At 41.3% G+C, this 14270-nt stretch overlaps 1 protein-coding gene across 1 annotated transcript in view; it reads right to left on the bottom strand.

Annotated features, from left to right (window-relative positions):
• Window positions 1–14270, bottom strand: part of Abca13 (ATP binding cassette subfamily A member 13) — a 395665-nt gene that overhangs the window by 314536 nt on the left and 66859 nt on the right. Inside the window, 2 exon segments of the mRNA XM_038325545.1 lie at window positions 1658–6388; window positions 8131–8245. Of these exon segments, the coding sequence (XP_038181473.1) occupies window positions 1658–6388; window positions 8131–8245 (4846 nt within the window).

The following is a 14270-nucleotide window of genomic DNA, read 5'->3' as shown; positions in this document are numbered from 1 at the left end:
GAGCTCTCCTCATGTGTATTAAGGCTGAGCTTGTGAATATCCTCTATTCCACAGCAGAATTCTCCTCATGTGTATCTAGGCTACAAAAACACTTCCATTTGTCAGTCATCCCCATCCATGCTCATGTCATCAACTCCAGATAAATGCACCAGGCCACAAACACATCAAAAGTATAAAAATAGGAAGCAGACTTGTTAGGAGAAAGAAGGGGTACGGGGTTAATAGGACAGCCTCCCTAGACAATGATTCTTGACATAACCAGTTATCATCTGAAAAGGAAGGCCTATTTATCTTGTTCTGAATTTTAAAAGTACTGGCAGATTGCTTGGTCGATCTATGATGCCTGTGATATGTCCCCTTGGCAAGGCTGACTGACCACTAGCCCCAACATACCCTTTCCTCCAACTGTCTGAGCTGGGTGGACTACAGGAGAAATTCCCTAGAAGGCACTAGATGGGAAATAGTGACCATTTTGTAACACAAACATGACTCCTCCCAGCCACAGAATCCAAAACTAAACTAAGGTCTTGCTAAGAGGGGATCTTGTACAAGTGATTGGTTTTGTTTTTGTTTGTTTGTTTGTTTAGTGGATTGGTAGTTTTTTTGGGGGGTTGAGCTTTTTTTGAGGTTTTATTTTTGTTTTTGTTTTTTGTTTGTTTGTTTGTTTGTTTTTCAAGACAGTGTTTTTTCTGTAGCTTTGGTGCCTATACTGGAACCAGCTCTTGTAGACCAGGCTGGTCTCCAACTCACAGAGATCCTCCTGCCTCTGCTTCCTGAGTGCTGGGATTAAAGGCTTGTTGGGCAAGTGTTTAAATTCCCTAATGAGTTAACTTTAGGATATTCAGAGGGCAAACTGTTTTTTAAACAAGACAGCCCCAGTCAGGTAGAAGGCTGTAGAAGAGTCTTGGAGACCCCTGCCCTAGAGACCCCAGTAGCAGCTAGTTAGTCAGATTGCCCCTTGTTGACCACCCTCTTTGGATGTCAAACTTTAGCTCATAACACATGGGGCATTCCTGCTGCTCTGTTTGTCCCTTTCCACGCCCTGCCCCTGGGAGGTTAGATGTGCTTATCTAGTCTCCAAAGCCACAGAATCAACCTCCAGTGCTGCATGTTGGCTTCACTGCTTGCTCCCTGGGTGTCCCCCAACTAATATGACATAGAGTAAATGGGGATTTCTCTCTAGAACTTTCAATGGTAACATTAAGAGATTTTAGAAGATTGGGAATGGAGATAATATGACTATCTTAATGGTTCCAGATACAAACATTAAAAGAAATATTGAATCTTGTATTCGTGATGAGATAGGTAATGCCATAATTGAAATAGCAACCATCCGATGTGTGCATGTAGATCCATTCAAAATAAAAATTTCAATCTATGCAGAAAAGAATTTCTTGTCCTTATAGCCTGAATTGAAAGAAACAATATACAACTGATGAACAGAGACTAGATTTGAATGTTCACTGGTTAAGTGGAAATTGAAATTGTTACCTTAATATAGTCATAAAACACTCATTGTGACAAAAATCACTTCAAAGGCCATCCCTTTGGTCCCAAACTCAGGTACAGGAGCTATGACGGGCATTACTCTACTCCAGAACGTGAGCCGGCTAGGAGGCACTACCAGGATGACTGTGTGGAACAAAAATGCACTCACCTCATCTCGGTCATGAAATCTCTATGCAGGTCTTTTAGTAGAAGTGATATTTTGTTCTCAGGCATTCCATTTAGCAAGGAGGAGAAGAATGTCTCCAGAAGCTGCTTCAGAAAGCCCTCTGCCTGTCCTGCAGTTTCCCCTCCATTTTTGGACTGTGTGTGGTTCAAGATGAGACTAATGAAATCCATTATGGGAAGGTCAGTGCCGCTGAAACTCAGAGCGGATTCCCGAGAATGCTCAGCAAAGTTACTAATTAAATTCATCACGATGCTTTCCAGAAGCAACTGAACAGTTGAGAAATCAGCTAGCTGCTCTTGATTTAGCATATGGGTGAGAACGCCAACATCAAAATTGCCTTCTCCGGTACTGTTTCTGAGATAGCCCAAATATGTAGTAAGATCCCTGGCCAGCACAGTTCCATCAGCAGAATTCCCACTGGCCAGGGCATTGAGTAGTCTTTGCATCAACCGAAAGTAATCTTCATTTTCATATTCATGGAGCCCGTGTTTTATGAGAAATAGAAAACCTTCAGTAATTTCCGACACTGTCAATGGTGATGAATCCAGGATTTCCAGAAGCTGAGGAAGTTGCACAGTTGTGTTTTGGATCTTTCTGTTAATATTAGAAAGTAGTTGTCCTAGACTCAAGTTATTGCTTGGGTCCATGGTGCTTTGTTTGAAGTGAAACCACAGTTCGTCAAAGCTGTGAGTTGCTTCATCATTTTTTATTAAGCCTGATGAGTCTGGGCTCCTATCTGTATGATTTGCATCCATAAAGTTTGTGGTTGGCAAGAGCAGATGGTGAGTACTATTTCTTAAACTCCAAAGAGCAGAAATCAATTTGAAGATCCTCCCCAAATTTAAAGAAACATTATCTTGAGCAGATGTCTCTGTGCCTTCAGTAATGTTAAGAATCTTGTCTAAGCTGCCTAGTTTCTCGAGCATGTTTTCAAGCAGTATAAATTTTGTAAAATTTGCATGTTTTAGTTTTTTTATGATTTGCAGAGCACCTTGCTTTATGGTCCCGTTAGGACAGAGTTCTGGGATGCTGGCATTACCTTGGTTTCCAGAAGGTGACAAGAAGGGTAACACCTTATGCCAAAGTCCCTGCAGGGTTTTCCCAAGTCCGTTTTTAACATGGAAAATCTCCAACAGCTCTGAGAGAATCGAATTCCAGTCTGCGAACTCATGCATCGCACAGACCACTTTCCTGATTATTTCCTCTCCGAGGTTTTCATTTATGCATTCTGAATCACTTGGCCATGGCAGATGAAGAAGGTCTAGTATACTGGTCACCATGTGGTATAAGGAGGGAGACATGTGTCCCTGGACATTACAGCCTTCTACCTTAGGGCTTTCCTCAAGCCTGGAAGTTGTGTGGTTCGAGCACCAAACCCTGGGAAGGCACATTAAAGCCTCGGAAATAACCGCTGGCTCATCCGACACTAACTCAACTGTGTCCAGAAGAGTTTTAATCACATCGGCAAAGTCTTCCTTGGTGGTGTTGAACATGGTTATCCCATGAAGAAGTGTGAAGTTATAGATGTCCCTGAGGCTTTCTGTGATGTTTTTGTCTGTGATTCTCTGCAGGAGCCCCACCATATGGGGAAGAGCGTAATACACATCCAACACAGCTGTCACTACTTCCTGGGGAAGCAGACGAGAGAGACGCAGCAGGTGGCTGACACTCCAGGAATGGGAGCTGGTGACAAGCTTGTCCGCTAAGCCCACAAGCATATTGACCCCTAAATGGTCCACACCCGTCCTGCTGAGGTTCTTGAAGAAACCCATCAGGTTTTCACTGATTTCACCCAGCTGGCCTACTAAGAGTTCTGTGTCTGCTTTCTTGAGAGAATGCATGAGAGACGCCACTTTCTTTAAAACCTGAGCTGGGTCTGAATTTTGTGGAATACTGTAATGGACAGCAGGCATTAAGGAGTTGAACACATCCCGCATCAGTTGAATGCCAAGATCCACAGCTTCCATTATTTCATGGGGGACTACTTCTGATGAACTCTGAAGATAATGAGTAAAGTTGAGAGCAACGTATTTAGCTAAGCGGTAAACTGAGTTGTGTAAATGGCTTATGTCTCTTTCCTTTGGACTGATGGAGAATACACTAAGCACTCTTTCAGCATTAGAAGAGGAATTATTTCTGAGGACACTATGGATGATACCTTCGAAAAGTTTCTGCATTTCCTTCCCCAATGCTATGCTGTGCCGCCAAATATTCTGAAACTGATCAGGAATGCCATCTGACATTTCTGTGGGTCCTAGAAGTAAGTCCTTGAAGTGCTTCCAGTCGAACTGGGAGGCAAATTCCAAGTCTTCTGTTAAGTTGGCGATGATCATATTTACCAGCTTGGTGGAATTATTGAAGAGCGCTAATAAAGTCTCAAATTTGGCAACCTTCTCTTTTTCTAAGCCTAGAGTAATTATAATATTTAGAAATTCAGTTACGTCTTCCAGGTAAATATTCACACAATTTATATTTGACTCATTCAGTGGACAAATGGGTATCTTCTTATTTAGCACCCAAGTTAAAATTTTCAGTGCAGAGTTCATTTTGTTCTCCATATCCTTAAAGCTTCCCAAAGCGCTATGGAGATAGCCAGGTAGAGAACTTGAGTTGCATATCATACACAGACGGTTTATGATGTCTATCCATGCGATGCACCCGTCCAGGCTGCTACTTGCATTCTTTGATGAAAATATGGAACTTAACATGGCCAGAATATGTGCTGGCTTCTTAGAAGCATTCACAGGTAATAAATTACTTTCAGAAATCAATTCAGTGACACTCTGGAAAATATCAGCACATGACAATAAATCTCTATCCTGTGATACATTCCTAAGAAATAATATTGTTTCTCTCAGCTCAGTGACGCCACTTGCAAATTTGCCTCTATGATCTGTGAGATCGTTGGAAAGGAAGTTGTTGATCAGGTCTGCATTTCTAGCCATGTAGTCTGAGGCTTTGCTCAACTCAATGAAAACATCCAAGAGGGAAGACAAAAACTCCCTGCTTGCGTTTGTTTTCATTGGAAATATCTTTAGCTGGCGCAAGGAGGTTTCCATGGCAACAAAAGAGGCCTCTGCTTGAGCCAGGTTAAGTGATTGTACCACAGCTAATTCATTATCTAACGCTACCCAAAGATTCCTGAGGTCCAGAAGGCCTTCCCAGTCATGAAAGCCATTGTCCTGAGTTACGTTTTTAAATAAATTTAATAGGAGTCTAGCAGTATGATAAGTGGGAACTATCCCTTGGCAGTTTTGAGAAATGTTCCCACCATTTTCCAATTCATCCAAAAGCTGAATGATACCAACACGAAGAGAAGTGAAAATATTCAAGTCAAGTTTCAATAGTTGAGAAAGGTTTCCCCAGATCTCAGTCCATGTCCGAATCCATGAAAGGGTACAGTGAACGGCCGTGAATTCACTCATCACACTGCCATTTACTGTGAGGTTGGAAAACAACTGTGTCCACGGGAAGGGGAGTGAAGCTCCCTCGTTTCCTGAGTAATTCACAGAAGAAATGGCTGCATTTTCCAGGATGAAGCATTCACTCGGCAGCAGAGTCCCTGCTGAATCATTAAAGAACTGATTGACATACTGAAGTAGAGAAACACGAAAGCCTTCATCTGCCACAAACAGCTGCTTCAGGCCTGTCAAACTCGCGTGAATCACTTGCGGTGCCGGGCCCTCAGTAGACAGCAGGGACTGGGCCTGAAGCTCTAACAAGTTTAAAACTGAAAGAAATTGCTGACAGTAAGATACTTCAGGTATCATCCCGAGAGCCTCTGTTGTCTCTGAAAGAAGCAAAAGTGCTTTACTGATGTTTTGGGTAGTAAACTGCTTTATGAGATCCAAAATGTGTCTAAAGATTTGAGTAAGATAAATTATCAGGGACTCTCTTTTCTGAATGTTCAAGAATTTATGAAAATATTGATAAAAGGAAGAGTAGGTCTGGAGAAGGAGAGCTGCATCTCTGTCTTTGAAGACATTTATATGAGTCAAAATGCTACCCAGTTCTTGCTTGTGATGTTCAGAAAGGGTGGAGAAAAGCTCAGATGCATTCTGCAGCACATAGATGGTGTCCAGAGCTATTGAGACTTGTTCCTGGGTCAGAAAGCTAAATTCATAGAGACCATGTATTATAATCCGGCTTAAATGTATAAAGTTTGCATCCACAGCTGGTGATTTGGGCCAATCAGAATGGAACAATTGGGAGAAATTAAAGCTTTTGCTAAAAATTTTCTCATATTCTGGAGCAGAAAGATTTCCAAGTGTGGACGAGATTTCAAATTTAGCTCTTTCTTCTTGTGGAATGCCACTGAGCCAGAATTCTCGCAACTCTGGTTTAATTTCAAAAAGTATTAATTTTATGAATCTCAAAATATTTTTGGATTCCCTCCTCATCCAATGATTTTTAAGACTTTGAATTTTTTCAGTGACCAGTTTATCAAATTCCAGAAATTTCTGAGCATCACCATCATGTGGGTCTCTCTGTAAAGCTTCTAAATGATTTCTCCACAGAACACTTCTATTCAGAACAAGCTCGGTGAGCAAAGAGAGATCATGAAATTCAGGAGCCGTGAATGAGCCAGAATGATCAGATAATAACAATTCCTCCAAAAACTCCACAAATGACAAAAGAACGTTCATCGGTCCATCTTCAAGGGTGTGCGGCTTCTTGCCCACCACTAAAAGGTGCTTTGTGAAATTTAAAACCCTATAATACAGATAGAATAGTTTTATCATCAGAAAAATAATTAGCTCAACATCTCAAATTTCTAAGACAGTGATCATTTATAGTGATCAAAACGGAGACATTTTTCTAGAGAACACATGTCAAGCTAATATGAGCATCCATTATTATATTAGAAATCACAACACGGCTGCATCTACTTAACTTCAACTGTGTTTCCTCTTATCAAAAAGAATGCACTCACATTGCCCTGTGACTCAACATGTATGACTGTTAGGCACAAATCTGCCATTTATGCCTGATGAATTTGTTATCATATTTTCTTTTAAAAGGTCATGGGCTACAGAGACAGATCGAGTAGTGGGAGGCAGTGGAAACCCTGCCTGCTGCAGTGTGACCTGCTGTCCCACACTCTTTCCGGCACAAACAGCTGCTTTCACCATCACGCCCTCCCCGCCCTGACTGACTGAAATCCCCTGACTGAATGAGCTGAAATAAATCTGTCCCCCATCATCAGGTATTTTTCAATAAGGTGGGTGAGGAATGCAGATGGGGACTAAAGCACATTTAACAAGCAGAGAAGTCACAAGTCAGGGATAGTACTGCCACAAATCTCCATCACGTTAGGATCTGTGGCGCGCTCCCACAGTCTGGCGTCATCCCTATAACAGCATGCTGAAGTACGTGTCCATACTCTGATCTTAGGAAAAAAGATTTTGATTTTATTTAATTAACAAAGCCACACCGCTAACATATGGTGGCAGCAAAGCCCATATGTTCTTACGCTGAACATGTCGGCTTCCTTGGCAACAGTTGTCCCTAATCTCTAATATTTTCATCCGTTACACCACAGCTGAATTCACTAACTAGCCTCTTCCTTTAACAATTCCACACCAGCTCCAGTGAGTTCATAGATGGACAGTGAAAACTAGTGCTTAGAGCACATGCAGACTGCTTTCCTTGCTCTTGCTAGAACTGTTAAATAACTGTGATTTTTTTCAGGATACAGAATGAACAGGAGCTGATTCTGCAGAGATCATCCTGTTGTCTTTCCTCCTGTGCCCACGAGGAAAGCATCCCCAGTTTGAGGAAATCCAGGTCTAGGTCTGAGATGTAGCTGAATGGCTTTCAGACTTTGATATATGAAAGAACCCCAAGTGAAATTTTGTAAACGCACAGCAACCGAAGCCCTAGATATAGGACTTAGCATGATGGAGCGAGGTTCAACACTCCCAGCTTTAGCAACCTTCCCAGGTAAGCTTGGTCCCCTCCTCACTCTGAGTTCCCCTGTTGTATGTAAGGTTCTTGTCCCATCCAACCTCATCACAGTTCAGAAACATGCGTGCTTCAAACATGGCATAGCATCTGAAACCTTACGCTAAAACACCATCTCAAAACAAGTGGTGAGATAGCAAAGCAGGAAATATTCAGGCATATTTCCTTCCAAAGAATGCTGCTCCCCAAAGCTTCTGCAACTACGACAACTGGAATCATGGACCCCGGGTTGAAGTGCCAAGCAATGTCAGGCTGTTTTTAAGTAGACGCTTTATTCTTAGGTCCTCTATTATAACTCATGCTGCTGTTTAGGAAAATCCTATTCCTGTGGTCCCACAGTTGATAGATAAATGGTCACTAGATACCGGATATGAAACACTCTGTCACTGTTTAAATTGAGCTCATAGCCGTCAATTAATCAATTAATCCTAGCCTGTGATTGACATTTGTTTATGATAGTCAATACCTGGAAGTTGGATTCTAAAACTTACCTGGCTGTGGAAGTTATTGGGGACTTCACAATGTTATTGATAAATATGAAATAATTATCAATGATGGCTTTCCAATCCATGTTTTGTGTCTGACAAGGTGAGTTCTCAGGGAAAGCTAAAAAGAAACATCAATGAGTTTCATGAGTACAATGGTCAAGAAAATATATAGCAGATTACCTAATCTGTTCAAAAAGTTAACAAAGGAGGTTGGGAAATTTGTGGTTTGATATCTGCTTCCAGTCATGATGAAGCAACAAGGCACTGGGCAAAGCAGAACATCAATGTGCGGAAGACACCTCTGTCTTTCATGCAAGAGGAGACCTGTGATTATCCACATCCACTGTCTTAAAGAGACACTAAAGCCACAGGTAGTCTGGAGCCCAGTGGACACACTGTGTTGAGACGAAACTTAGAGTTTAAAAGAAGGAAGGAAAGAAAGCTAGGGAGGGCTCTCCAAAGAGGATCTGCCTTCTAACGTACAGGTAAGAACTAATTATGCATGTAAGGATACTGCTTGAGATTAGGAAGCTTCACCCCAAAACATGAAAGATATTCATTTAGTCGTCACACAATAACAAGCTCATAGCTCTACTGGAACATCTTACAATTCATAAATTATCAAGTACAGCAAGCAGAAAGGATTGCTAAAGCGTGAGTGTCCATCCCTGGACATTACAATTTAACGTTATCATCTACAAACTTATTCAGTTATAGTCATAGCTATCCCAAGATGCAAGCTGCTCGTGGAGGTTAAAAGTAGGTTACACCTACTTTTAAGAAATTCTAGGGCGAGGAGTGCAGCTCAGTGGCATGTACAAAGCCAAGTGTTTGTATCCCCACACTGAGAGAGTGGTGAGGACTGAGCAGCCGGGACCTTACAGGACTAAGTTACATTCATTTCTTTCAAGAATAACTGTAAGAATAAAAAGTAACTAGGACAGAATAAGGATGAAATCTGTGTTTGGCACCCAACCAAAAATTGCAGATATACAAAGAAGGAAATACGATGAGAAAATGTATGGCTGAAATGGATAGATGCGGTAGAGGGAAAAGAACAGAAACCTCACAAAATGGTTTGTGTCGCGCACTTGACTCTCTATTGTTTGCACAGTTCAGTGAAGAGGCAAAGCTTGTCAGAATAGATAAAATAAGAACTAACCATGTGGTAAATGTAAGAAACTTAAAACATAAAAAACAAAAAGAAAAAGAAAAGATATGGGGCCCTCAATACCAATTAACAAAAAGAGAAAGCGATCAAACAATATTAAATTCAGGTGCCAATGTTAAAGGAACCAAGCCATCGAAAAGCCATAATGATTCCAGACGAGTACACATTTGGCAACAGAATTCCAAAACACAGGAAATAAAAACAAAGCACGAAGAGAAACAGGCTAATTCATGCTGTATTCTGAGATATAATCAGACACAGAGACAAGTATCAGCAACAATGGTGGATTTGCATAATTCTAACGATGGAAACTACCTGATGTTCAAGAGTCATTCCACCCACCATCAAAACTGTGCTGATTCTCTTCCTGGACACACGGAGCAATGACCATAAGCGCAATTCTCTGAACCCTAAAACAAACCGCATGCATGCATACACACACACCCACCCAAAGTTAATGAGACTCGTGGTATAACGAGTGTTCACAGACTAAAGAATTAATTGGAAATCAGTAACAAAAAATATAACTGAAAGTCCCATATTTTGAAAACAAAACAACACACGTGTAAATTACTTCTGGGTCAGAAAAGAAATTGAAAGGAGATTAGGGTGTGATGAGGCTGCTTCATGGGTATATACAAATTTGTGTATTTTAGATGTGTTTTATTTTGTTATGGGTTTTCCCAAATAAAAATATTTCTAACTTTGAGCAAGCAATTTAACCTCTTTAGCATCTATCTTGCAAGTAAAATTGCTTAAGACTCACACTCATTATGCCTCATCAAGTTCCCACTAAAATGAGTGCGTGCCTATGGGGGAAGATGGAAATGCTCCAGCAGATTAAGTCAGAGGTATGTGACAACGCATAAGAAGAGGGTTGACACTATCAGAAAACCAAGGGGTAAAACAAATTTTTAAGCAAAAGAAGAAAATAAACTCCTTCGCAGTCAACTCCTCTTCGTGAAGAAGTCCAATCCAGTTGCTCTTTTCACTGGGGCCGGGAAAGAAGCGGTTTCTATAATGTATACCTTCAATTCTTGCTGGGTACCATATATCTAGTATCTTAGGTCATCGTGATAAGACAAGAGTAAAATAAGCATTTTTTTATTTTATCAAGAGTAAAAGTAATATCCTTGATACTGCTGGCTGAATCAATTAAATCTGTCAGATGCAATATCTGTCCTCAAGTCCATCTGCTTCTAAAACCCATACTATCAAATCACACGCCCCTCCCCCCCCCACTTGGTCTACAAGAAACAACTGCACTGTAAAATGTACAACAGCCAACTCTATTCACTAAACCATGTCATGTCTCCCTCATACCACGTTCTTACGATCTGCATTTGTTTCGTTTTGTTGCCCACTTAAAGGAGGAAGAGCTAAGTAATACGCAATCTAAAGATGGACGCACAGCTGCAGGGGTTTCTGCTATGGTGTGTGTTTTCTCCTGTTGCTGTTTGGTGATTTCCAAATGTTTGTACGCTTACGTGTCCCTTGGACGTCTTAAAATGTGCATTTTGACTGTTCTGCAGGTCTGAGGTGGGGCTGGGATCTGCATTGCTAATGAGACGCCAGCTGCTGCTGCCGCTGGCTGCTCTTCCAGGGACCAGACACTAACAAGGATGCAGGCAATTATCTGTGCGCAGCACACATAACATAAGCAAAAATGAAAGGAAAAAGAGAGGAAGGAAGGAAGGAAGGAAGGAAGGAAGGAAGGAAGGAAGGAAGGAAGGAAGGAAGGAAGGACAGAAGGAAGGAAGGAAGGAAGGAAGAGTCAAATGGCATAATCTACTAAATATACTGAATATACTGACTATCTCAGCATGTTTATTATTTATCAGTTCCCTTGTTAGCTCTCCAACTTTTCACCTGACAGTTGAAACTGCTGAATGGTCAAAGGCTTCCTAATCTGACGTCCACTGTGGAAAGATTTGCTAGTCTGATAATGACTAAAGAACTGTAAGAAATATCTGAACACGTATCTCTCTGCCTCTTATTTGAATTCGTCCTTCAGGTCCTGATCCACGTGATGAATTGTCTGTGAACACAAGCCTTTCTTGGAACTTTTCTCCACTTTTGTCTATTTGCCCCACTAACTTGGGCTCCTTCTAGGCTTCTCCATTGAACCATAGGATCTCCAATTAAACGTGATGCCCTTGATTTAAAAGGTAAACAGTTCTTTCCAAAGTCAGGTAAGCACAGCTGAGACAAATATACATCCATTCTCCCTTGACCATGCCAACAGCAAGAAACTGAGACGGTAGGCCCTTCCAATTCTCGGTTCCTTAACTGCTAAGACGTTGGCCCTGGGGGACTTCTAATTGCCTTCTTTTCTGATCATCCCCCAAAGGTCTGTAAAATGAAGAGAGGAAAGGAGAAGGCTATCGAGCCTGCAGATAAAGGGGGAGGAAAAGGAAGGAGCAGCAGATGGCAGGGACTAATATCTACCAGCGGGAATGTAAGTGGACAAAGAGGAACAATTCGGCAAAACAGAAACACAAGCATCAGCGTTCGTACTTGAAGGGGGTATCTCAACAGGTTCTCCCTGTAACTCTTAACAAGACCCAGGAGTTAAAAGACAAATGTCTAACTGCATATGTAAGAGGTAGAACTGAAATGGACAAGCATATTGAGATACATTTTTGAATGAGGAAAATTCTGGCATAGGCTCTCCATCACTCCCAATAGACAACGCCTCCTCCATGTCAGCAGGCGATTAGAAATTTGCTGACCTAGGGAGGTGGAATTTGACTGGAACTAAACTTGGAGTATCAGTGCATCTGACCCCTACTGGAAATACAGAGGATTACTTAATTTACTGGTTCTCAATGCTGAAGTTCTCATCACCTCCCTTGTTTCCAAGAACACTGAAAATCAGGTCCACCCGGCTGCTGTCTGTCAACAGGCTTCTTCTGAAGAACTCTCTTTTGAAGGCTGTAGAGAAATCAACTTATCCCAGAAGGGAAAAAAGATACACATTTGTAGCAAGATGTGACAGTCAGCTGTTTCAGCTATGGTAAGAAATGGCTTACAGCATGATCACCTAGCAGGACAGAGTCCGTCAGATGACAAGAACCCCTCGCACATAACATTTCCAGTGAGCAGTAGGTGCTTTGTCCTTATACAGAGAGAACAACCATAACAGCTGATCCTAAAGAAAATTTCCATATAAAAGAGTTGCACCAAACAGAGAAAAGAACTCAACAAAAATAAATATTAAAAAAACATTCAGGCTAGGTGTGGCAGTGCACACTTTTAATCCCAGCACTTGGGATGCAGAGGTAGGCATTTCTCTGTGAATTTCAGGTCAGCCTGGTCTACAAAGTGACTTCTGGGACAGCCAAGGCTATTACACAGCCAAACCCTCCCTCAAAAAAACAAAAAAAAAATCATCTTTCAAATTTTTATTTTGTGGTGAGAAATGAGATGAAACAAGAGCAATAAGCTATTTTCAATAAAAACCTAAAGTTAAACAGATGAAAAAAATCTCAAAAGTGTTTTAAATAAAATGAAGGAAATGTCCAAGAAAAGCATCCTAAAAGATATAAATTAGAGAATCATAGAGAAGGAACATCTGATGGCAAGCAGAAGTTCTAGAATAAAAACTATAGGGTTTAAGTTACAAAAGAAATAGTGCAAAAATATTCCGCAAAGTATTAATTATCAAGTGGAAAGGACCTACTGAGTACACAGCACAATGCAGTTTTCAAAGTTCATGTTTACTGAAGTTTCCAGGAAATTTCAGAATACTGAAACTAAGAAGAAATCTTGGAATGATCCGTGAGAATAGAAAAACACATTTGAAGGATATTTTACGTTAATCCAAGGGATTTACTAGCAGGAATAGAAAAATGAGGACTGCAGGGAAGAACAGGGGGCTGAGAAAGAAGATGGTAAAAGAGAACGGCTTACCATGTGAGCTGATCATCCAGTCCTGAAGGATGCTTCCAACAACCTAGCATCCTGAAGTTCAGAGATTTCAGAGTACAACCCCAAAGAACCGCAATATCAGCCTGTCTTGGGGTGTTAGGTTCACAACCGAGAAATAGAGAGGAAGACTCTCTGGCAGACTGTAAAAGCAGCAATTTGGAGAAGGAAAGAAAGAAACCTAGAGAAGGAATACAAAATTCCCATTGCCAGCTGCGAATCCTGTGAGCTACAACAATGACTGGCCTGGCAAGACATGCCCACTGGTGCAACAGAGGCACGGGCATCAATGGGAGTAACCAACCATCTCATTTTCTGTTTAGATTTAAGTTATGTTCCACAAAACAAAACTCATACCTGGCACCATTGTTGGGCCAAGAACCTAGAGCTAGACAAGTCATAGTCTCTAGAGAAGAACCTTATGCTAGTATTTTGATAAATGAACAAAGTTATTAGACTTACCCATAATGACTTATATACTAGTATTTTGACAAACAAAGTATTAGACTTACTCATAATGACTTATATTATACTCATAGATCAATTCCTCTCTCAATCCTTGCCTAAGAAAATTTTATTGGCTGTAGCTGCTGATTAACACAGAGACCCACAAATAGGCCAAGTGCAGAAGACTAAGACACTGCAAAATGCTCAGTCCTAAAAGGAACATATATACCACACCCCTGTCCCAAGGCTCAGCGGTTATTTCAGAAGAGAGAGCAGAAAGAGGATAAGAGCCAAAGGTTGTGGATGACCACAAGGAAACAATGTCTTCTGCACACAGCATGGCAGCTGCACATAAAAAGTCACAGCAGTTGTGACAGCGGGAGCAAGACCTGTGCAAGGCCAAGCCAGAACAAACCCCTACATGGAGAGGGGAGTTGGACACACAATCACACCCCTCGCCAGGGAGCTACTGGCAATTGCTAACGGCTGGGAGAGATAGAGACCGTTTTCTCTAAGAGTCTAGTCCCTGGTGAACCAGGCATACTCAAGTGAAAGATCACACATTCAAGAGTATTTACACAGCACAAACTGGTCTTGA

Source organism: Arvicola amphibius, chromosome 1 (genome assembly GCF_903992535.2).
Source record: "Arvicola amphibius chromosome 1, mArvAmp1.2, whole genome shotgun sequence".
NCBI lineage: Eukaryota > Metazoa > Chordata > Mammalia > Rodentia > Cricetidae > Arvicola > Arvicola amphibius.
This window is presented reverse-complemented; position numbering and strand designations above follow the sequence as displayed.